This window comes from Telmatherina bonti (genome assembly GCF_933228915.1).
Source record: "Telmatherina bonti genome assembly, chromosome: 12".
In the NCBI taxonomy this organism is placed as follows: domain Eukaryota; kingdom Metazoa; phylum Chordata; class Actinopteri; order Atheriniformes; family Telmatherinidae; genus Telmatherina; species Telmatherina bonti.
The window spans coordinates 34,092,711-34,118,517 of record NC_136610.1 but is presented as its reverse complement, the minus strand read 5'-3'; the positions used below and the strand labels follow the sequence as shown (position 1 = coordinate 34,118,517).

The following is a 25,807-nucleotide window of genomic DNA, read 5'->3' as shown; positions in this document are numbered from 1 at the left end:
ACCGTTCTTGGTAATGTGTGAAAATCCCAGAAAATACTCGGACCAATAACCATGCCACGTTCAAAGTCACTTAAATCCCCTTTTGTTCTCCTTCTGATGCTCAGTTTGAACTTCAACAAGTTGTCTTGACCATGTTGAGTTGCTGTTTTGCTAATAAGAAATTTGTGCCAACAAGCAATTGATCAGGTGTACTTATAAAGGGATCAGTGAGTGTGTAATAAATGTGACAACATGGCAGACTGCAGGGCAGCTCCTTCCGCCACGCTGATTACACTCAGAAAAGTTAGCAGCAGTTCTTTCAGAGCTCATTGTAAGTCCCTGTCTCAACTCACAGAGCCATAATCTCAAGACTTAATATGGATTTAAGTTTCATTTGTAACCTGTGAAGCACAAATCAGCAGACCCAGGTTCCCACAGTGAGGCTGGTGGTGATCCATTAACATGCACTAACGCTCTTTGAAAGCTGAGACGCTTTCCTCATGTGTGCAAAAAGACAGAAAACAGAGATTCACCAAGGTTTTCCTGCTCTTAATGGATCAGACATGGCAGTTTAATCAGGCTCTGTTACTTACAGCGAGGATCTGGAGATTATAACAGGGAATTTATAAGAGCTAATCTAGACATTTAATGCAAAGACAAAGAGCAGGAATATCTGAAAACTGATCCTGGGATGAATCGAGTCTAAGCCTAATGGAAAGTTACCCACAATTCATAGTTTCTTTATTATAATTGTTTGTACTTAATACCTGTAATAATACATGTAAGATTACTATGTCTTCATATTCTGTGCTGTGGACATCCTGTTCTTTGAATATTACACATAAGTCGATTTTCTGGTGGGAAAGCTGAACATGACCTCGCTGAGAAGATGCAGTTTTATACTTGTACTGAAAACATGTTTCTCTGTTCGCTCTTAGCTTCAGTTTACATCTTCTTGTCTTCTGTATTTGTGCTGAAAGGGAACTACTTGCAAGATGAATTTACTGTACCGAGATATCTGTTGGTCTGTAGTTCTACTTTAAAGGCTGAGACATTTTTTTACCCAACAGAAAACAACAAAAAAAAAAAAAAAGAAAAAAAGCAAAGAAAGCTGATGTGTAGATAAAACAAGGAGAAAATCAAAGTGTACTGCAGCGTTCAAGGTTGTGATCCTCCCACATGCTGGAGTGTGAGACTGACTTCAAAAGTCTGGTTGGGATAGTTGTACGTGTGTCAGGATGTTCCTGTGGAGCAGCGGTAATTCAGTTATTATGATGTGAGTTGGTGAGTTAAGGAAACATCTCGAGCAACTCCACAGAGAATCAGTTTCACTCCAGGTGGTCTTCAAGCTGCATTAGTTGCTTCTAATTTTCTCAAAGTAGAAAAGAAAAAGACAGATTGTACATTAAACATTGGGATTTATTTACTCATTTTATTAAGTATATGCTTATTCATATTCATTAATTTTTTATGATTATGATAGAGAACAATTTTGTTTTATGCTATAAATAACACATATATGAAAATAAAAACTTTGATAAACAATAATAATTTAATTCAATTTATTTTATTTAATTTAATGTATTTTATTTTATTTGAATTCAATTTAATTTAATTTTTTTTATTTCGTTTTGAGGCATATTACCTGGCTGTGTTCCAGGTTTTCTGCTTAGTTCTGAGTGGAGGTCTAAAGGAAGTTGTTGTCGGTGGACTGGAGTGGAGGGATGTATGAGCTCTGTAAGGTAGCAGGTGGCCATGAAGGGCTTTGTAAGTGAGAAGAGGGACTTTAAACACGATGGGAAGCCAGTGGAGGCTTTTACTTTCTTCAGTTTTTTTTTTTACTTAGTTTCTTTAATGTTGTGTAAGTTAGCTGTAAGAAATGTAGCATTACTGTTTACAAAATAAAGAATAAAAAGAAATATATCACAGTTAAACTGAGCCATGCTAAAATGAAATAAAATGAAATTTAAAAAAAAAAAAGTAAAATGAAATGAAAAATAGAAAAAATTGTCACAGATACCTTCTGACTGTTTAAATTGATAGAAAAATCTAAAACTTGGTTTGACACTATCATTGTATTTTATATTCTATTATTCCTTCAGCATGAGGATAAATATAAAATAGTTTATATTAACTAGATTATATTTGATATTAGATTCGATTTGATTTCTATTTTTAAATGCTAAACTGTGTCTTGATGGTTTTTTAATTTTTTTTTATTTTGTTACTATTGTTTTATGACCAGCGTTAAGAAAAAGAAACTTCAGACACGACAATCCAATTAGGTTTTATTATATGTATTCTTTTTTTTAAATATGAAGGAAATGTAAAATAAATACGCTTACATCTGTAGCATCTCTACAGAACATTGGGGGAAATAAAAAGTCATACAACCAACATTTCTTTGTATTTACTGTGAAATAAACCACCAGAGTAGAAACCTGTTGCCCTGTTTGCCATGATGACACTGAAAGTCTGATGAAACTAATCAGGGACTATGATCACCTGAATCAAACAGTTTTAGTTGATAATAAAAGCATAACTGTTGTCACAACTGAAGAAATATATTACACATTATAATTAAAGTATAAAGTAAAAATATAATTAAAATGTTCTGCAGTCCTAACATGACTTTTCCATGGCGGTTTCTTTGATTTGGACCTGATGTGTCTTAAATTAAGGCAAAATGAAGCTTTACTGTCACAACCTGGAAGCAAATATTGCAAATGAACTCCTGAAGCTTCTCTAATATTCTCCATGTAGAGAAATACAGATGTGCTCATATGTATTCATCCCCTTTCATTAAAGAAAAGGCTGAATTTACAACAGTCACTCAAATAACTGGAGACTTAAAAAAAGGGAACAATAACTAAAAATTAGTTTAAATATAATTTAGTAATATAAGACACTGTTTTTTATTTAATTGAATTGAGGAAAGAAAAACAAACAAACAAACAAATTGGTCCTGGACAAATTAGAGCACTTTTCTGTTGAACAGTGGGACAAAATACCTGTCAACAGGTGCAGAAGTCTGACTGAGAGGAACAGAAAACACCTGACTGGAGCGGAAACATTAAAGGATTGTTCAACTAAATATTACTTTATGAATGATGTAATATGTAATAAATTATTTTATTTGTTTGCTTTTTAAAAAAAAAAAAAAAAAAAAACTTCTATTGAACCAGAATGAGAAAATAATGTAATGATTTTCATAAAATTTTTATTTATTATTACTTTAGTCAATTTCAGCTTATTTTACAGACAGCTGTTTTTTCCCTTCTTTAATGAAAGGGGATGAATAAATATGAGCACAACTGTATATTGTCAGATGTTTCATGTTATCCAAGCTTATAAAAACATGCACATCATTGCAAAGCTGCTAAAAGTCAGCTCATGTCTCTGATATGTACTCCTGGAATCTGGCAGGAACAGAAGCGTAAATGATGATTTTTAGATGGAGCTTTAGGTGACCTGGTGGTCACTCTGTCCCCTGAATATGTCGTCTGCACTGATGGAAACAGGACTGGGTGTGTGGATGTGTACAAGCTGGGGGGGGGGTCATTGCTAGCTCAGGGATTCCTGTGCACATTAGCAGCTGTGTGTGCTCAGCGCAGGTTGTTTTGTGTATGAGTGAGTGAGTGAGTGAGTGAGTGCCCCCCCCCCTCCCCCTTGTCTGAATAACCTCTGTCCAGCTTCCTCCCTCTGCCTCTCCCCTGTTTTCCCAGCATGGCTGCAGGATGGCTGCTCTGTGGACTCTCCCTCTGCTCCTCTCTGCCTCTGTCGGGATGTTTGGCCTTGACCCCACCTGTTGGGCGACATGAGCCCCACAACTTGGCCCCCTCGCTGGGCTTCAACACCAGCCTGTCTGTGGATCTCCCTATGGCTCTGAGGGTGTTCAGCGTGGACTACCACCATGTTCAGGCTCCCTTTGAGATCGTGCTGTGGATCATGCTGGCCTCGCTGGCCAAGCTGGGTAAGCCTCAGCTCAACTGCATTGCTGCTGGCACATGACACACTACCTGTTGTTGTTAATATGCAGGAGATCTGTGAAAAATGTAAATGTGTGACTCTGAGTGGCCTTATTGTGAACTGATGCTATCAGAGACTAATAACATCATATATTCATGTACTCTATTCCTCGTGTGCATCATGGGGATCTGTGAAGAACATTCTGGTCAGGTTTTAGAATAAAATACTTTTCCAAACCACTTAGTCCACTTCAGGGTCACAGGGAAGCTGGAGCCCGTCCCAGCAATTGTCAGGTGAGAGGCAGGTACACCCTGAACAGGTCACATGTCCATCACAGGGCCACACAGAGAGACAAACAACTGCTCATGCTCAAACTCCCCCTAGGGACAATTTAAAGTGACCCATTCACCCATCATGTATGTATTTGGACAGCAGGAGGAACCTGGAGTGAGCCTCTACATACACGGGGAGAACATAGACAGACCACGGTTTGAACTTCCCCAGTCACAGAGCTCACGGTGCTAACCGCTATTCCACCGTGCCGCCCGAGAACAAAATTACAGCAATGTTAAAGAATTTGGAAACTAAGATGGGCTGTATTGGTGGTGTAGTGCTTAGCACTGTGGGCTCACAGGTTGCTGGTTCAAGCCTCAGCTGGGGTAGAGGTTCAAATGGTTGTTTTTCTGTGTGGAAGTTGCATGATCTCCCCGTGTATGAGTGGGTTCTCTCCCGGTTAACAGCTCCAGCTTCTTCTTACTGTCCAAAGACATGCATGGTAGATTAAAGCTAGGGTAGGTAATGTTGGGGAGCTAGCAAGATGTGAAAGTGGCCCCCTGTTATGGCTCCTCCCCCTCTGGTTGTGCTCCTTGCATGATCCAAGGCTTTTTTATTTGCAGTTTTTTCCACCAACGATTTTCTCTTTCTCGGCTGTTTAACAGGAGGAGGCAAATAAACGGAACTGGGTCGGGAAATCCTTCCTGCATTTTCTCAGCCATGTTTGCCTTCCGAGTTTCTTCTTCACTAGTTTGTATTTTCATCCTAACACGCTGTTTATATGCAGGGTGTGGCTATCAGGTATGCACTGCTGGAGGGGGAGGAGGGGAGCCGGGAGAAGAAGCTTACAGAATATAAGAAATGAACAACTCCATTTGGGTCAGAACGTTTGGATTGGTTTTTACAGTAAACTGAGGGGTCTAACTATATTTCTTATTGTTCATGATTACAAAATGTATAGACTACTATCAGGGCGAGGAACCACTTCACTCAGAGACAAATAATGTCTCTAAGATTACCTACCTCAGCTTTAATTGGTTACTCTAAAATGTCCCTAGGAGGGAGTGTGAGTGTGAATGGTTGTGTTTCTCTGTGTTGGCTGGCAACCTGTCCTGGGTTTACCTGGGATAGACCCCAGCTTCCCTGTGGCCCTTGATTGGACAGAGAGGTTGAGGAAATGGATGGATACCAAATTGGCCCACATGCCATTCAGATACGTCACATAAAGAAAACATTTGCTATTTAGGAATTAAAAAGAAGTCACTAAAACAAAACAAACACCTCTGAAGACTTGGAGAAACAACTGGGCTCCCCATCTCCTCTGTATTGGTTCCCTGGAAAACCTCAGGAAATTCCAGCTTAACACAAAATGGAAGCAATCACAGCTATTTAGCTTTCTAAAGCTAAATGATTAAAAGACAATACAAAACATAAAAAAAAACATATTGAATAAAAAAAAACTTGATCTGGTTAGATACAATAACATCACAGACTCAGTGAAGCTGAACATCCCAAGGTGGGTTTTAGAAGCTCAGAAGGACAGAAAACCCCTCTGCTAACTCCAAACATCTTTTGATGTTTGTGGTTTTTTTTCCCCTCTCTGGGTCTCGTTGTGTCAGGCTTCCACTGGTCCGGTCGAGTCCCAGCTGTTGTCCCAGAAAGCTGCGTCCTCATCATGGTGGGCCTCCTTGTTGGAGGGGTAATCTACGGGGTCCGCCACTCTGCTCCCCCGACTCTGAGCGCTGATGCCTTCTTCCTCTTTCTGTTGCCGCCCATCGTCTTGGATGCAGGATATTTCCTGCCAGGGAGGTTGTTCTTTGAAAACCTTGGTACCATTCTCTGGTTGGTAGTTTATAAGTGTTTTTATGTGTCTGTGTGGGACTTTATGTGCTACTTTCCATGACTGCAGTGTGGAGGATGCAGATGCTGTCTGACATGCAACCATTTGGTGATTCATCACTCCAGATCTTTTAAAGCTGGTTTTGTGTTGAACACCTTCAGGTATGCAGTACTGGGAACCTTATGGAACGTTCTGGGCATTGGCCTGTCTCTGTACGGTGTTTGCCTGCTGGCTTCCAGCTCTTTAGGAGACATCTCTCTGCTCCACTGCCTGTTGTTTGGCTCTTTGATCGCTGCCGTCGACCCTGTGGCCGTGTTGTCCGTCTTCCAGGAGATGCAGGTCAACGAACAGCTGCATATCTTGGTGTTTGGAGAGTCATTACTCAATGATGCCGTCACAGTGGTGAGATATGAAGTGGTGTGTGTCCAGGCAGGTTGTCCCTGATATAAAGTGCATATTAAAAACACAATTCTTCCACTCAGGTGCTTTACAAGCTGTTTGAGTCTTTCCTGCGCCTGCCATCCGTGTCTGGGCTGGATGTCCTGTTGGGGGGGTGCAGGGTGGTGGTGGTGGGCCTGGGAGGCCTGTTTGTCGGTCTCCTCTTCGGTCTGGTGGCAGCCCTGACCTCACGTTTCACCTCTAGAGCTCAAGTCATCGCCCCGCTCTTCGTCTTCCTTTACTCCTACCTATCCTACCTCACATCTGAGATGCTTCACCTCTCCGGTATCATGGCGTGAGTGCTCCAGAAACAACTTAACTTTCCCTTCCTGGCTTCTCTCACTTTCATATAAAGTTTAAATGCTGTGCAAAATGTGAATAAAACATCTTTTACACATAGAAACAGAATAAAATGAGCTGCAAATCTAATTTATCTTATAATTGAAGAGGAGATCCACAGCGACAAGATCGTTTTTTTCTTATCTCATAATACAGACAAATCTCAAACCGGTTGAAGCAGACAGCAACTGTTCCTGAGTCTTCATCGTCATGCCGCTTATCCAGGTCCAGGTCGCGTGGGCAGCAGCCTAATCAGGGAAGCCCAGACTTCCCTCTCCCCGGCCACATTTGCCAACTCTGCGGGGGGGATCCCAAGGCGTTCCCAGACCAGCCGAGAGATATAATCCCTCCAGCGTGTCCTGGGTCTTCCCCGGGGTCTCCTCCCAGAGGGACGTGCCTGGAACACCTCACCAGGGAGGTCCAGGAGGCATCCTGACCAGATGCCTGAGCCACCTCAACTGGTTCCTCTCGATGCGGAGGAGCAGCGGCTCTACTCTGAGCCCCTCCAGGATGACCGAGCTCCTCACCCTATCTCTAAAGGGAGAGCTCGGCCACCCTGCGGAGGAAACTCATTTCAGCCGCCTGTATACGAGATCTGGTTCTTTCAGTCACGACCCACAGCTCATGACCATAGGTTCCTGAGTCATATCGGTCATTTTCATTACTAAAAGAGTTTTTCTTCTCCAGCATGGATTATCCTCCGCAAGGCTGTTTTTCTGTATTTTCCAATTATTTTATTCTTAGAAAGTACTTAATCTTAACATGTTTACATTTAATAAATTATTCCCTCAGGCTGCATGGTGGTGAGGTGGTTAGCATTTCAGCCTCACAGCAAGAAGGTTGCTGGTTTGAGCTCAGCTTGGGGAGGTTTGAAGAGTAGGCTTTGTTCAGTATACAGGTTGGTTCTGCCTGTCGACTTTGCTTCCTCCTGCTGTCCAAAGACATGCATGCTAGGTCACTTCATCACTCTAAATTCTCCCTTTGCGCTCTGTGATGGCGACCTGTCCAGCGTGTACCCTGCCCATCGCCTTGTGATTGATGGACTAGGCTTCAATTAACATCTTTTTTTTATTAATTTGTTTCTATTATAATTTATCAGAGTGAATTCTAGAAATGATTTTATTCCCATTTTGCACAGTGTTCCACTTTTTATTCTGGGTTTTTTGTTTTACTGTGCTGTCTCACGGCTGAGATGTTTCCTTCACCTTGCAGTATCGTGACCTGTGCTGTAACCATGAAGCAGTACGTGGAAGCCAACGTGTCGGAGCGCAGTAACACCAGCATCCAGTATTTCCTCAAGATGTGGAGCAGTGTGAGTGAAACTTTAATCTTCATCTTCCTGGGTGTGTCCACCATACAAGACATCCATATGTGGAGCTGGCCCTTTGTCTGCTCCACCCTCCTGCTCTGCCTCACCTGGAGGGCTACAGGTACCTTTAAGAGGGTCTTTCCTGCACTTTATACAAAGTTCACTTGAGCTCACATTTTACCTGCTTGTAAGGTGTTCTCCTGCTGACTGCTGTGGTGAACAAGCTTCGGAGGAACGCAGTGACCTTCAGAGACCAGTTCATTATTGCCTACGGTGGCCTGAGAGGGGCAATCTGCTTCTCCCTGGTTTTCCTGATTGATGACTTCCCAAAGAAAAGACTCATCATCACAACTACCATTGTGGTCATTCTCTTTACTGTCTTCGTACAGGTGGGGAGTGAAAGTCGTATTAGAGGCAACTTACTTCTGATAAACACAGCAGGGCTGCACCCTCTACGTCAGTAGTTTTATCTGTCACGATAAACACTAATCTGGTCTTTAATTGGTTCAATAAATCCTCAGATGAACAACAACACAGTTGTACATGCAAAAGAATACAGCACGTAAAAAACAAACAGTACACCACTGTAAAACAGCCAGGTAGCCTCACTTTGACTCTTCCAGATGTTGCTAAGTGTTCTTGCCGTTTGGTTTTTACCCAATGAGGTGCTTTACGTTATGATTAAATGCCTCCACTTTGGTGTCGTCTGTTCAGAGGTCACTATTCTGGAAGTCTTTTGCTTCATTCAGATGCAAAAGTTGTGTTTTCTCCTGAAAACCTTCCAAACTTGTTCAGCCTTTCTCTGATGGTGCTGTCGTAACGTTTAACGTATCAAGATCTGACACGCAGCTCTCTGGTTTACTGCATGGTATGATGTTGAACTGAAGCCTCTGGGTTGCAGCTGTCTTGAATGTTTTGCTTGTTGATAATCTTTCTTACTGCAAAATGCGGCTTTATAACCCTCCCCAGACTGATTAGCAGTGACGATGACTTCTCTAAAGATTGGATGATTGGGACCAGCAAACAGCTTTTTATTTGGGTTGTTCACACTGGTTGATAATCTACGGTGGCCCTGAAGTGCAAACCACAATTACAAAACAAAAAATGCAACACAAAATTAAAAAAACAGCATCAAATTGAAAATGACAACAAAATTTAAAAAAAACCAAAACACTATGACAAATTAAAAAACACAATTAATTGAATTAGCACTACCAAAACATTCTAAAAAGCACAACAAATAAAAAAACATGAAGAAAATGATAAAACACAATGACAAATAAAAAAACGACAACAAACTTAGAAAAAGCACAACTACATTAACATACCGGAAGAAGTAGGTATCAGCGGGCAACAGGAGAAATCGCTGCTTGGACGATGGTGCCAGACGGCTTCTGAACCGGAAGTTGTTGTGTATGTAGCGCAGTTTTCAAAACATGTACGTAACCCGGAGCCTGAACATAGCTGCTGCTATCCAAGAATATTTTGATTATTACACACTTTACACAAGATGTGTCTCAATCAGCACACTAAAACTACTTTGAACACTTCTGTAGTATTTAACACAACGGATTTAGTACTGCTTCAGCCTTTCCTCTACTTCAAACTGAACGAGGTACAAAAGTACGACAACTTCCAGTTCAAAAGCCGTCTGGCACCATCGTCCAATCAGCGATTTCTCTTGTTGCCCACTGGTACCTACCTCTTCCAGTATGTTAATGTCGTTGTGCTTTTTCTAAGTTTGTTGTTGTTTTTTATTTGTCATTGTGTTGTATCATTTTTTGTGTTTTTTTTTTAATTTTTTTTTATTTGTTGTGTTTTTTAGAATTATTTGTAGTGTTAATTAAATTTGTCGTGTTTTTTTTAATTTGTCATTGTGTATTTTTTAATTGTTGTCATTTTCAATTTGTTGCTGTTTCTGAATTTGTTGTTGCGTTTTTTTGTTTTGTTGTTGTGGTTTGCACTTCAGGGCCACCGTTATAATCAGTCAATTCCAAATACCCCAGTGAAGCTGGGAAAGTGGACTTCGTAACAGGTTGCTAATGTATGGTTACTTTTTAAAAATCATTTTAAGACCAGATCATTGTTTTTGATGTCTTTAGTACCTCAGGGTGTGCTTGTATTCACATTTGCCTCTAAACAGCGACGTTCATTCAAAGGGTATCTTTTTGCTTTTATTGGCTGAGCTTTGTTTACAGGGGATGACCATAAAGCCTCTGGTGGAGCTCCTGGATGTGAAGAGGAAGAAGAGAGCTCTGCCTACTGTCAGTGAGGAGATCCACAGCAGGGTGAGAAACACACTGTAGCTGAAGATTTGTTCGGCTCACCTGTCGTTAGTTAAAACAGGTGGGAAAGATCCAGAAGTATGAGAAAGAAATGAATCAGACAATGATGACACAAAGTCATGATTTACACATCGACTCCGAACCATAATCATGTTTTTAGCTCATAGATCACCTGCTGGCAGGAATAGAAGATGTGGTTGGCTACTGGGGGCAGCACTACTGGAAAGACAAGTTAGTTTTTCTTATTGCTTTACTTCAGCTTGTGGGTTTCCATGAAAATTCCCCTCAAAAGTAAAAACCTAAACCTACCAGCTGGTGGCAGCAAAGGCTTCATAATGCTGTCTGTTTTCTCTCTGCATCTGTGTGTGTGTGAGGTTTGAGCAGTTCAACAAGAAGTACCTTCGGCGTTTCCTGATCCGTGAAGAACACCAGGCTCGCTCCAGCATCCTCAGAGTCTACCAGGAGCTGGAGAGGAGGGAGCAGAGGGGCGATGAGGAGGCGCCTCCAACGTAAGGATCTAGGACCTGTTCCAGAACTGTTCCTGATATTCATCAGTGGTGAACCCTGATTTATTTATTTTATTAGTTTAATTTAATGAGAAAAAGCCACATTGATGAGCTCTTTGTACAACTTCTGTACATTGTGTAAATATGGCAGATTTAGCCAGATGCTACTTTCCATCTGTATTCCTCAGATAGTAACTGATTACAAGACTCATAAAAACTTATATCCATTATATACAGAAAACAATCCAACAAACAAAATATATTGCACATATTAAACCTTACCTTTGTTGACAGATTTGATTGGTTTTGAGCCATTTCTTAAGCTCTAGTTTAAAAGCCATAAGCGTGGAGCTTCAACCCTAAAGTTGTAGAATATTTGTTTGGCAAGCCACAAAAGATACAGACAAATATTAAGTTTGCTTTCAGGTTGGATCCTCGACCCAGCAGCCGTCCCCTCCTGCCAGAAGAGATGGACAGCATCAGGCGGATACTCTCAAGAAACCTTCAAAACTTTAACAAGGTAGTGTGCAAGAAAACCTACATGTTGTTTTTACTAGGGATGCACCGATTCACTTTTTGGGAGTTCTGATACCGATATCTGAAACTTGAATATCTACCGATACCAATATTTGCAGGTACCAAATCTGCTTATGTGACCATTATTGTGACTATGGTCATTATTGCTGTTATAAATGTGTAAGATTTCATTAGGTTGTAATAAATGACCCATCCTTTCTGAAGTTACCTCACCAATACAAATATAACATTACAGATCGAACTATTTCAGCAAGTTTTATTCTGATTTGTCACATTTTACCTAAATATAACTATAAATGGGTGGTTCTGAAACAAAGATCTCACTTTTAGTGTAACAAAAAATGTCACATTTTAACATTCAAGGCATTTATTTCTTTTAAAACATGTCCGAAGCATCAAACACATCTGCGCTGGCTTGACCCGTGTGGTATCGGTACACTTTTATTAATACCAAGTACGAGTACACACATTTGGGTACTGATGTTTGTAAAAGACACATACCTATTTACCATTATTTTGTTACTTTGATTTGGTACATGAGCACACACGGTATAAACAAGGGTGCCTGGAAAGGACGGCCTTTACTCAGCGGATGTTAACATTTTAAGAGCTCGGATTTAAAACTGTTGAGCAGTAGAAACATCTGATTGGACCACAAGAGGGAATATTCTGACCCACAAACACAGAAATGTATTAGTTTTTATAACCATTTTTGTTTTTAATATAATTTTATATAAATGTTAAAAACTGCACTGATCATATGTGGGTCAAATTGTCAGGTATAGATGACTTTTGATGAGGGTGGCAGATGTAGTGGAGTGGGATGCCGTTGGCAACTGATCATTCAGATATACGTCATGTAGTTAAGGTGATTCCAGATCAGTTGATACTGGTATCAGTATTGGTGCATCCCAAGGATTTACCTAAACAATGTACTAAAATCATTTATAACTGTTGAGCACGCATAATGAAATGTGTCCAACTTGACTCCAGCAAACACCAGCTTACAGCAGACACACTCTGCACCAAGACGTCGCCACGAGCAGAACAAGGAAGCCTCTTCTCAGGCATCAGAGTCTGGGAGATGGATGCACGTATAATACAATCACACACTGGCCACAGGTACCAGTTCCTGTTTCTAAATGAAGTTATGTGTCGTATATTATTGTTATTTTTCTCAACAATTAATCACTGGACAGATATATTCATTTTGAGCCTCTTTGTTTTAAAATGTGAGATAAAGTCTCAGTTGTATCACAGAAAATTCAACATTAAGTTTAAAGAGCCTACAAGACAAAATGGCAGCTCTGAGATGTTTGGATGACAAGAGGGTTTTTTTTACGTGGAGAATGTCCTTGTTGGTGTTTTATTCTGTTTTTCACTGTCACAGGAGGATAATGGGGAGTTCAGTGAGGCACGCAGAGTGAGAACAGGACTCAGCAGATCTCACACAGGTACAGCTAATATAACACATATGTGATATATAATCAGTCAATCACACGGTGGCAATGCAATGCTTTTCATCATGGTGAAGACGACCTGCTGAAGTTCAAACTGAGCATAAAAATAATCTGCAACATTAGTAGGGTCAGAATTTGATCAAACAACAATAAAGGCTGGATTGAGCCCCGCTATGGATCATCAGTTCAGGCTGGTCCTGGTGGTAAAATGGTGTGGAGGGATTTGGCATGCTTTAACCACCACAGCTGATCTGAGTTTTGCTGCTGACCGTGTCCATCTATTTATGGTCACAGTGCAGCAACTTCTTATAGATACTTCCAGCAGGATAATGCACCGTGTCACAAAGCTTACATCGTCTCCAACTGCTTTGACATGAAAATGAATTTATTGTACTCCAACGGCCCCCACAGTCACCAGATCTCAGTCCAGTAAAGCATCTCTGAGATGTGATGGGACGGGAGATTCTCATCATGGATGTGCAGCCACTGTGTGATGGTATCATGTCAATTTAGAGCAAAATCACTGAGGAATGTTTCCACTTTGTTGAATCTATGCAACCAAGAATTAAGGCGGATCTGAAGGGAAAATAGTTTCCAACCTGGTACTCGCAATATGGATCTGATGCTTATTTACTTTTTTCCTTAAAAGTAAGTAATATATTGCTGTAAGTAAATGAGCTGGACTTCAATGGAAAGGCTAATCATAACAAAATAAGTACTTTGTTCAGCATGATTTATGATTTTTCTCTCAAACAAAACAACGACAGATGAGGAGTTGTATGAATTCAGGCTTGAACCATATCATTTTATCCTTTTCCCTCCTGGCAGTGTGCTCCATAAGCCCGAGGCGGCTCCTTCCGGACTCTTCTGTCCCAGCAGCTTTGACTCAGACTCGGCCATTGGAGCCAAAACCTACTTTACAGGACCAGGCTTGTGCACAGCACCAGGTCCCGATGGAAAGAGCCCCAAAGAAACAACTTAGTTTCATTTTGGAGAACGAGAAGCAAACATGAAGACAAGGCTACGGAGAGGAAAACATGGAAAATCATGGCTGTATGAAGGATCTGTACCTGTTATTGTTTTAGTCATAGTGGTGAGGTCATAGTGGTTTGAAAGGTTTCAGCAAAGTCTAATCTTCCAAATAAAATGAGCCAAAATGGTTGTCTTATCTTGACAATAAAGCTGTCCTCTTCTCCAAGTTTGAGCAGCTCTTCTGAAGGTTGAAGGGTTATTTGCATCTTCCATTGAACTCATTTTCAAAGCGGTGCTCCAAGAGTAGCACCTAGTTTAGAAATACCTTTAAGTAATAAATACTAATACCCACTGTCCACATTACAAGCATGCTCACCCACAGTCCAGCGTCTCCTTGTTTCCTTTTCAAATGCACAACACACCCAGTGGTAATTTGACAAGGACAGGCTTACGGTCTCCCAAAATAACTCCTGTCCCCCAATCTGACCTCCCCAGTTACTGCAGCTTCTTTTCCCTGCAGCTCTCAGCATGCCAGGGAGTGGCCGGGACAGCCTTTTCTTTAGAACTTGGGTTTGGCAGAGGGTTTCACAGTGGACGTCCGTGAGGACCAGGAGACGTAAAGCTTGACAACAAGGACAAAAAGAAGGTTTAAGGCTGGGGCAATGAGAGTGGGAGCTGCAGCCTTGGCAGGAGGAGTTTTTGGGATAGTGGGGACGCTATGTTTCCTCTTGGCCTTTGGGACAGACTACTGGCTGGTAGCCAGTGACAACTGTGGACCATATGCATGGCCCAGCCATACTACACTGGACAGAGATGCCAATGGGACTGAGGTAGGGTATAAATGTCCATACACAAATTTTCTATTTTCATCAATAGAAATAAAATTCAGAGGGAATTTTATTGTCACTGATTTTTGTTAAAAGTATTTGATGCTTTCCATCAAAACAAATGAGTCCCAGCACTTTGAAGATGACAGCTCATGTGGTCAGACAGACAAGTGTGGAACCGGATCAGATGTTGTGTGCGGTGGCGTGCAAGCTGTGCCACCATAATATATTTAAAGATGTACTGAAGTAATTTAGTGTTGCACTTGTTTTAGGTAGGAGGAGCAAGAGGCACGCTAGAATCCTCAAAGGAAGGGTTGATGTATCCTGATTTAAAGCCTCAAAATACATGATCTTACAGCCAAAGAACATCTTGTCACTAATGCATTCCTGCTTCATAAATACCCATTTCATTAAAACAGCATGTTTTAGGTGATTTTGTTAATAAAATATGGACAAAAGCTGTAGCAGGTGTGAAACTGTAGGTATGCACAGCATTGCTTTGAGCTAATTGCTAATATTAGCATGCTTTTAGAAGGGTTGTTTATGATGACCATCGTATTTTAGCTGTAGGTTATGCATGTTTGGTGATTAAGGAATGGTGCACAGCCAAGACTGTAATGACTAAGACTATAATTAATACTTGAGACTTGATTGAGACAGCGCTCAATGCAGCTGTTGTGATATTTTAGACTGAACTATGGTGTTGCATCAACCAAGCATCCCTAAATCTGAACCCAATTTAAAGTTTGCATTTAGAAAAAAAACAAGATAAAAATGCATAATTTGCAACTTTACCCCCCCTTTTGACAGTAATTAGGTGGAAATATTAGTTAGTAATGCATTACCAACAAAGAAATGTTAGAACTTTAAAGCAGTAATGAAAGTAGTAACATACTTTTAGCATCACAAAACCAAACCAAGAGGTGAGATGGTTCAGGCAGATTTATTTCTACACAGTTTAATAAAATTCATTATATTCAGTTAAAACTTGCTCTCCTAAACAGTCAAGCAGGCTCTCAAAGGGTTAAGAATGTTTTCCATATCATTAAATCAAGCAGAACGATAGAGCGTTGTTTTGATGAGCAAATTTGCCAGGAGTGGCTTCGTAAGTGAATGATTCCCTTGATAATCAGAATTGTTATTTTAATTGTCTGTTTATTTTGAATAAATGTTTGTATTACAGAGTTTACATAGTAGTGCTGGACTTCTCAACCTGAGGATGGCTTCATGCAGCTACCTAAAAGTAGCGAACTGCTCCTTTATCCAGCTGTGAAACCATGTTTGGCTAAAAATTATAGCTCGCTAGTTTCACATTATGACTCATTCTGGTCGACGCCTGTGCTGTTCTTTGATGAAATAGAAGTTAAGCTATCTATTTATGTTTAGGCTTTGTTGTTAATCTGCACTGTGGCATTTCTCAGACTTGTTTCATTCATGAAATGCTGCAGAAAAAAAAAAAAAAAAAAAAAATCAAGGTTACCAGCATAGATAAGGACATAACTCCACCACATTACTCAACCAAAGCATGGCTGCACAAGGTGTGGTCTTCTAAATAGTTTAGTTTTTATAATTATTATTATTGTTAAGGATATAAATTATAATTCATTAAACACATTTTCATATTTTAGATATGTATGACCCCCATTTATTCACCTGAAGGTTTTTAGAAATGTGGGTTTTTTTTAGCTTGAAAAAAGTAAATTCCAGGTGAACAAAGTATCCAAATGATAAAAAAAACTGATATGGCTACTTCTAAATGTGTGTGTGTGTGTGTGTGTGTGTGTGTGGGACATGACCTTAGTTTCAATAATCACACAGTCTCTGTACAGTCAAAGCCTGTGATCTTGTTATCTTTAGGGACCCAAGTTGAGGCATCGTTGCATGATTCCCTGGTCGATATTTAACTCTTTATCTAATATTATAGGAGGATACAAGACTTATTTGGTTACATCACTGGTTAATTTGGTTACTTTTTACTAAAATCCCAGCGTTGTACAATAGTAAGTTGTGAGAACCAAAGTTCTGCCTTGTTTTTAAGATGAAGATTGACCTCTGTTATGTAGACAACCATTGTGTTTTTAACATGCAAAAAAAAAGTTAATCGCCCATTATAGGGTTAAATAAAAACTTAAAAAAATATCATTGTTGCTTTTAAAACAAAAATATCCTTGAGGTTGAGCTTAAAGTTCTTCCATGAACTATGCAACCATCCTCACACAGAGAGTCCAGACCCCCCCCCACAACAAATCCAGAGATATTCATCTGAAAAATCAGTGGAATCCTCCTTTAATCTTCCATTTTCCTCTCCTGAGCAGCATTTGCATGGAAATTCTCAAGGCACAAAGTTAGGGATGTGTTTCTCTTTTATAAAGCTAATCCCCAAGCGAGCTTCTCTGCAACATCACAGGAGGATAAAGTCTTTCATTTTCAATAAAAGACGATGATTAAAGTTGTTGTGTTATTCAGCACCATCAATCATGTTTTTGACAAGTAGCTGGAGAGTATCGCTCATGCGTGTTCATAAGTTCCCTGTAGAAAACCTCACAGACCAGCAGGCCATAATCAGAACCATGCTGGATGTCGTGGCACCAGTCAAACACGGAATCACACGGAGGGGCTTTTACAGACATGTGTTGACAAAGCTGACAAAAAAAATGAGAAAACATCCATCTCTTTTTTTTTTTTAGCATCTGTTTCTGCGATGTCAGTCTGTCCCTTCTGTTCTCTTTTAGATCCGTTTAGAAGAAGCAACGACAGCTTCTCCTCCGTCTCTCACTCTGCACCATGAGGGCTTTTTCTGGCGCTGTGTGTTTCAGCTGGAGCCGACAACACACGCGTTCCTGGCTACGCTCTTCAGTACGCAGATAATGCTTTCTTCTGCTGAGGTTGCTCCGTGGTTTTTGGCTTTGTGTATCATGTTGCCAGCAGAGTTGCTTTTGTTTTACATGCCAATGGGTACAGGAAAGAATAAAACATCCATAATAAAGATGAAATCCATTTATTCCTTGCATAATAAAGTGCAACACAGCTACATCATGTTATTACATTTGTGTGTTTCTCTTTTTGAACCTCTCTGTTCAACTAGCTAACCAGCCAGAATCCAAAGTATGTATCCATGGTTACCTCTTCCCACTGCCAGTTGCACTTGGACAAGTCCCCCATCCAAAGTATGATGCTACTGCAGGTAATTCCCTCCTGAAGACAAAATGTGTGCACACATGTATGCAAACACACATAGATGGGATTTACTATCTCTTCCTTTAAATTATTCAGTGGTGTTGGAAGATTATTTGCAATAAATACATTTGAATCTCAGGACTGAAGCTGGAATTACTGGTCTCACAAGGTGGTCTTGCATAGTGGTTAATTTGTGTTTCTTCTTTTGGTTGATTGTAATGTTTTGTTCTTTCCGTTTCAACATGAAATACTGTTAAAGTTTCATGCTGCCAACCACAAAAAATCTCCAAGAAAAACATTGAAACTGAAAACTATTTACTAAGCAGGCAAACTAAAATCTACAATTATTTTCCTATTTCAACTTTTGGTTTGAATTTCTCGTGTTATAGTTTTAAAATAAATCCAAAGAGTGTTACGATAAAATCTATATCTCTTTAGGTTTTCATTAAGTTAAAGCATAAAATGTACAAAATGATAGTTTTTCATCAGTAACAAAAACTAACTGAAAATAATGTAAAATAATAGGAAGTGCTAATTTTACAAAAAAGTTTCATTATAAAAATCCAGTTATACCATCAATATAAGTTATTTTGTTTTGGTTGATGTTTAATGATATAATAATTCTGTTTATTGTCGTCCCAGAACTTAAACCAGGGTTTACGTCTTTAACCTAAACACACGTATGTGTCACGGTGGCGGTGAAGGTGTGGACCCAAATGCAGAGACGAGAAACTGTGATGTAGGATCAAGACTGTTTTAATGGGCTCAGAAGGAACTTAGGAAACTAACACAATGATCCAACAACTAAGAACACTAACCAAGGTGTATAAATACACAAAGGAAGTAACTAAACACAGGTGGAAAGAATCAGAAAATCAAACCAGGTGAACTAATGAACAGGAACCTAGACATGAGAGAACTCAACAAGGAAAACTACAAACCAAAATAGGAAACTAGAACTGAAGAGAAACACAAAATATCATGACACATATGTATACTACATGACTAAACAAATAAATTCACAGTTAAATGAAAGATTATGAAAAGAATTAGACTTGAATTCAGCTGTTTAATAATTTCTTTTAATTACATTTTGGAAAAATAATAAATTAAGCTATGTTTCCTCTAAGAAATATTAATTATTATAACTTCAGGTTTTTCATGTTATTTTACATTAGACATAATTTACAGTATCATTTTAGTCAGTTTTATTGGTATTTCTCTGTATGAAAAACAGGAAAAATGAAAAAATACAGAATATACATTGTATTTTCTTTGCAGTAAAGTTTTAGCAGAAAAATGGACCAAAACACGATGAAGTAACGGCTTTCCACAGTGTAACACAGCGATTCTCCACCCTCAGGGACCCTGCCCTCCATGTCTTACTTCCTTCTAACTCCAACACACCTGAGTCACATTAATTAAATCTCTCATCAAGTTCCTTGTAAGCCTGCTCATGAGCCATTTATTTGAGTCAGGTGTGTTAAAGGAGGGTTGCCTCTAAAGCATGCAGATGCTCCATATTGTAACCACTCTAAATATAAAGCTCAAAAACTACTTGAAGTTTCATAAATAAGCAGGATTAAGCAGTGGATATAAAACACCTACATGTCCAAAATCAGCTTTTCTCACCACAATAATGCCAAAGACAGATTTTTAATATGACATCTGTATTCTGTTGTTCAATGTGTTAAAAAACTAAGGTGCTAATTTTGCAAATTTATTTCTGCATTAATAGTTTTATTTTGATATCTGTGATTAAAAAAAAAATCCCAACTTTGTTTGATAGATGTAGGTTAAATGGGCTAATAACTTTTCAATCATCTGGCGTTCATCTGAAATCACCCTGCGATCCCTGTTAAGGTCACCACCCCCAGTATGAGAACCACTGCTTAATAGTTTCTGTGGTGTGCATGTTTGTGCACCAGTTACCTCAAACATGAGTTAAAAAAAAAAAAAGTAGATTTTTTTCTTCACATGTGACTAATATCACTAATCTTGCCATAAATTTGTCAGGAAAGCAGAAACAAATTCTCAAACTATTGATTAAATACCTGGGAAACTCTGAGAAATTCTGAAAAAAAAAAGACCTGAACGTGTGACCCTGCGTTCTCGCTGCCAGTTGCATCTTGTGCAACATCTCTGCTTGTGTTCCTTGCAGTGTTTCGAGGTTTCTGGACTGTCCTGATAATCTTGGGGCTGGTCTCGGCTCTTGCTGGAGGCTTCCTCTTGGTCTGTGGTGTTCCTTTCTTCAGTCACAAACTGTACAAGCTGGGCGGGGCTTTCCTCCTCGCTGCAGGTACCGTATAGAAGACCATATGTGCATGCAGAGTTCATAGTGTGGTGTGAAACATATCCTGCCAACAGGGGAAATTCTCTGAGACAAACACGCTCTAGTGTCGGCGGCTGTCAGCTGTTCATACCAGTCAGATGGTAAACACGACACAAAGAGCAGCAGATGTCAGTCTGCAGAGCTGTCGCCATAACAACAGCAGGTGTAAACACTGCCACTGTGGTAACAGCAGAGAGGAAGAGGAGCTGCATTCCTCTACAGTCACTGATAATCTCTATCCCTGTCTCTCTTTATGACAGCCTGCTTGTTCCTGCTCATGCTGCTGCTCTATGTCCTGTGGATGGAAGTGGTGGATGTGAGGAGCTACATTCTGCAGGAGAGAGAACAATCATGTCCAAACCCACAGGTTTCACTACTTTACGGGCTGTCGTTCATGGTAGCTGCAGCCGGTGTGCCTCTGGAGCTCATTTCTGGATTGGTTTTTGTGTTGGTGGGTCGTGCGCTGGGTGCCAGCAAATGAGCTGTTAACATGGTCAGTCGGAGAGTAAAAAAAATCTTCATTTTATGTCCTGCACTGAGACTCAGCTGCACATTTGTAGGACATGGAGTTTCAGATGGAAATTGTTTACAGATATAAGATAAAGGAAGATTTTGGGTCTTAGGATTAGACCCATATAGTTCAGATCATGGACCGTATATGAAAGATGGACGGAGCCTCCGGCGGTTAAAAGTGAAGCCTATGCAGAAGTGCATAAAACTGCAGTTCCCCCTTCATCCACTAGGGGCTGCAAAACAGAGCAAATCCCCATAGACTCCCATGTTAAAAAGACCAACTTCACGGCAGAAATAAATATGTTTACAGCCTGGTTCAAAAATCCATTTTAGGTTTAATAGGTCAGGTTTACCTTCATGACTACTGTGGGGGGAGTGAATTTTTTTCTAACTCGCCTGTTTTAAAGTAATTTAATCTCGAAGTTCGGCATATTTAGGGGCGTGTCCTTTTGATTGACAGGTACCCGATCTACCGTTTCAAGTCAGAAGAACGTAGAACAACTGCGGTTTTTAGCCGGTTAACAACGTGACTTAGCTTTAGCCCGCTTACCAATGTTAGCTGGTTAGCTCCTGTTATCTCCGGGTTAGCTCGGTCAGCTCTTAGCTTCAGACAGCTTGAAGTTCGCTCGATGTCAATAATCCACCATGACGCTCACAGCCCCCCTCTCAGCTCCACCTCTTTGCCCATATTTGTATTTTCCGGACAAGACGACATGCATGCCCCTGCCAAGATGGCGATGGTAGGAACCGCCCACTGAGCTTTAATTCAGCTCTTCAGAAATCTACGGGTGACGTCACGGAGGCTCCGCCCATCTTTTTATATACAATCTATGGTTCAGACATACAACACATTATATGACATGTTACACTGTAAAGAGAAATAAACTTATACAAAATGCAAGCACAAAACCAATAAAACTTTTAAAACCAACTTCAGCAGCAATAACGTTTTTCTGTATAATGTTATCATGACATTATATTAGTGTAGAGGATATTTGGCCACTTTGAAGGCTGGGATATATTTGCTGTTAGCAACGCGTCTGCATATGAATCATGGCAGCCTAGCATTCATTTGGGAGATATGCTTCTTGCGTTTATACAAAGTAATGTGTTGCATGCACGAGTTGCAATATTGACTTGAGTGCTAGAAACACTTATGCTAACATGAGCATGAACCCTAGATCCGAGGTAAACACATAGATTGTATCTAAAAGATGGACGGAGCATCCGTGACGTCATCCGTAGGTTTCTGAAGAGCTGAGTTGAAGCTCATTGGGCGGTTCCTACTGCCATATGGGCAGCATCATGTGTGTTGTCTCTTCTGGAAAATAATAAAAATGGCAGAAATCGTGCTCAGAGGGGGGCTGTGAGCATGGGGGTGGATGATTGACAGCTATTGTACTCTGACTTAACTGTAGCTAAGAGCTAACTGAGCTAAACTGGAGCAACGAGGAGCTAAGAGCTAACAGAAGTAGGCGGGCTAAAGCTAAATCATGCTGTTAACCAGCCAAAAAAAACCGGTAATGCTTCATGCTGCCTTTTTGCAGAAGAATACTTCCTGGGTACCTCTCAGTCAAAAGTACATGCCCCCCAACTTTGCTGAATATTGAGATGAAATTACTTATAAACAGTAGAATCAAAAAATGAAGGTAAACCTGACCTATTAAACTGAAAATGGATTTTTGAACTAGGATGTAAACATGTTTATTTCTGCTGTGAAGTTGGTCTTTTTAACATGGGAGTCTGTGGGGATTCACTCTGTTTTTGGAGCCCCGAGTGGATGAAGGGGAAACTGCAACATTTTTGCACTTCTGCATAGACTTTTAAATGTTTGCTGGTTGAGTAAACACGATGCCGGATAGTTCTGAAGATCACCTCTTGGACCTCTTTTGCAACTTTCAGCATCTCCACAACTTTTCTTTCCTGTTGCAGTGACAAACACTGCCGCCTTAACAGTTAACAACAGACTGGTAAAGTCATGTTTACGGAGATTTCCCACAAATACGATGTGACTGGCAGATTGGCCTTTTCATTATTTCCAAATCCTGTGTGCTGCCCCCTAGCAGTGACCTCCAGTATTGAACGTTTAGGCCGGATCATGCTTGTGTTGTTTGCTGTAATTATATACAAACATTGCTGTGTACGCAAGCATAAACTCCCGAGTATGTCCCAGCCATAAAATGTCCGTGAGGCTTGTTGAATTTATGCTCAGCTCTCTAAAGGTCCCAATGCAACTTGTCAATCAGAAAATTATTAATTTCACTGGATCATTGCAAAACTTTAATGCTTTTCTTTTTCAGTCATTCTGTTGTAGCTTTACTGTGTTTGGGATTGTTGTCCTGGTGCGTGACTCGGTTTCAGTCAAGCTTTAGCTGTCAAACACATCGCCTCACATGTGACTCTACAATACTTCAGCGTACAAAAGAGTTAATGGTGGACTCAATGACTGAGAAATCGACTCTAGACAACTTACATCCGGGACGCCGCGTGTAGAGTTTCGCTTCATGCTAGAAAACGCACTGGTTATTTTGAACATGCAACGTGGCTGATTCAGCAAAGAAATTCTAGAAGATTAAAGGAGAGAAAGAGACAAAACAAGAGTCATCGTAATTTCGTCTTCTGCTGGCTGGAGAGAGCTAACAGGTCAGGCAGGATGGATGCTGAATTAACTGTCGATAGGGGCCGCGTGACAGGAAAAAGGCAAAAGTTCTGCAGTGTGTCTTTAACTGAGCCCTTGTAGGGTCTGAGATTTTAAGTTCCCTGAACATTGGGTTCTCTACACCCAGAAGTGGAAAGTAACTTACATTTACGTTACTGTAATAAAGTAGTTTTTGTGAGTAATTTGCAATTTTTGTATGTATTTTTTAAAATTGGTAATTTTACTTTTACTCAAGTACATTTTGACCCAAGTATTTTATTTCACTACACTGGAAATCTCCCCGTTACTGAGTAAGAGATGAAATGCAGGGAAAAAGCATCAGTCTGAACAGCAATACGTCATGCATTGACCATCTCCGCTGCTGATGCGCTTCGCTCACATTTGACGCCCACTGTAAGGAAAATGCATGTACATGCGTGCATGACGTGCACGGATTTGTGCAGACGGATTTCTCACTGATAAACTGTTTGAAAGTCCATTAAAAGCAGTGTTGGGTTGGATTTACGACTCGTCCTTTGTTAGCGTCAGGTAACTGACAGTAACTACGTAACTTTTGCTCCAAGTAAATTATAAAATTTGGCAGTTTTTTGTTTTTACTTTTTCTTGGGTGCAATTTGAGATGGGTACTTTTACTTTTTCTTGAGTGGAATTTAAGCAAAGTTAAGATATTTTAATTTACTAGAAAAGCACCCGGAGAGCGCAAATCTCCGCCAAGGTCTTTAAAAAGTTCCTGAATCCAAGTGGTGATCCGGATCACCACAGTTCTTCCTTTTCACATTTCCAACAACTCCTAAAAATTTCCTGAAAGTCTGTCCATGACTTTTTGAGTCATCTTGAACACAACAAAGGCCAACAAACAGATAAATGCCAGTAAAAACATAACCTCCTTGGTAGACGTAATTATAATTTTCAGTACGTTTCCCACCCCTGGGTGTCTACAACAGGGTGGACAAAGTCGGTCCTCATTGACCGCAGTCCTACAGATTTGAGATGTTTTATGTTGCAGTACAGAAAAATCAACATGTTTGTGCAGAACTTGACAACAAGCCCTTTCATTTGATTCAGGTGTGTTTGAGCAGGGATGTTTCTGAAACCTGCAGAACTGCAGCCCTCGACGACAGAAGATGCCCATTTCTGCTCCGTTACGTTTCCAATTCTTTGCATTTATAACTTCTTGCAGCAACAGGTGCTTCTCTAAGATGATTGCTTCCATCTGTCCTCCTTAAAACACAACTCCTGCCACTATAGAGGCGATTACACCTGCTGATGAAGAATTCATCATTTGATTAGCTGCAGCTGAGCTGTGGAAGTAGTAAGGATGAACTTAGTTTTTCTACTTCTGCTCAGTTTTTAAAAAAAAATAAATTAAACAGTGCATCAAGCTTGCTCTTATTATTAGTTTTAGTTTTAGGTTGTATGGATCACATTTTAAAACCTGGTAAGAACAAAATGATTTCTATTAACTATTTTCTGATCATTGTAAATCATTGTAATTGACAGAATGTGTAAATGTTCACACTCATGGATATAATTGTTTGGCCATACTGTCAGTTTTCTTTCTTTTTTTTAAACTTTTCTTTCAGGAACAAATTTATTGCACATCTATGTTTTATGGAAATAAAGACAATTTTGGACAAAAGTTGTGATTTATTATAGGTTTTACAGCATCAACAACAGTTACCCTCCCATCCACGAGTCCACTTGGAAAGCCAACAACTTGACGAAGCGTCTGATACCACTGAGGGATCATAATTGACTACAGCTTGTGTCTGCCATCATAAAAAAGCACGAGTTTGACACCAGTAGTGACCAAGTAGATTTTAAACTACTAAACAAACCCCAAGTCAAAGATAAGTTTAAGTTACAGGGAAGTGAATTGACATTGACAAGGTCTAGCGAGGGTCTTTCCTGACCTGTTTGCTCTGTTGTTTACTGTTCATGGTTTATGTTTATTGGTTTTCTATTTAGCTGTTTATTGTCATTAGTTGTTTTTTTTTTTGGTCTGATTTTGGTTTGATGAGCTCATTCATCTCACCTGTGCCCAGTTAGTCTCCGTGTATTTAAGCTCTTGGTTTCCAGCTCCTTCTTCCCAGTTCATTCTAATAGTCTCGATTTCTCCTGTCAAGGCTTTATTAAACATGTTTCCCTCATCAGTCTGCCTCCCAGCTCTGTTGTTAACATGCATCTGGGTCACTTTGATCCTTACAAGTAGCTCATATGATATTTGTTTGGCCGCGTATAGCCGGAGTGTTTGGAAGAGTGAAGATGAGGAGTACAACCCCATTTAATTTTAAGAAATTTAACTGTTTGTGACTCTTTGTTTTTTCCAGCACCTGGCAGAGGCGTATTGTTACCACTATATGGTGGCATCAATTTACTATGTTTTCCAACC

General features: G+C 40.0%; 2 protein-coding genes across 2 annotated transcripts; both read left to right on the top strand.

The window, feature by feature from the left end:
• Nucleotides 1–3,716: 3,716 nt before the first annotated feature.
• Nucleotides 3,717–14,119, top strand: LOC306763596 (sodium/hydrogen exchanger 2-like; the record flags this gene model as incomplete). The annotated part of the gene is given in 14 exon segments (XM_079250443.1): nucleotides 3,717–3,760; nucleotides 3,762–3,952; nucleotides 5,841–6,063; nucleotides 6,223–6,463; nucleotides 6,544–6,794; nucleotides 8,051–8,268; nucleotides 8,340–8,536; nucleotides 10,346–10,435; nucleotides 10,593–10,663; nucleotides 10,807–10,941; nucleotides 11,365–11,461; nucleotides 12,469–12,597; nucleotides 12,866–12,929; nucleotides 13,764–14,119. Coding segments are annotated over 14 exon segments (2,136 nt in total). The 3' UTR covers nucleotides 13,949–14,119.
• A 312-nt stretch (nucleotides 14,120–14,431) lies between these two features.
• On the top strand, nucleotides 14,432–25,499 carry LOC306762947 (transmembrane protein 182-like). Its single transcript, XM_079249603.1, has 5 exons — nucleotides 14,432–14,737; nucleotides 17,467–17,590; nucleotides 17,820–17,918; nucleotides 20,073–20,210; nucleotides 20,504–25,499. Exons 1-5 carry the CDS (start codon nucleotides 14,570–14,572, stop codon nucleotides 20,722–20,724), a joined length of 750 nt encoding a protein of 249 aa, XP_079105729.1. The 5' UTR covers nucleotides 14,432–14,569; the 3' UTR covers nucleotides 20,725–25,499.
• Nucleotides 25,500–25,807: the final 308 nt, after the last annotated feature.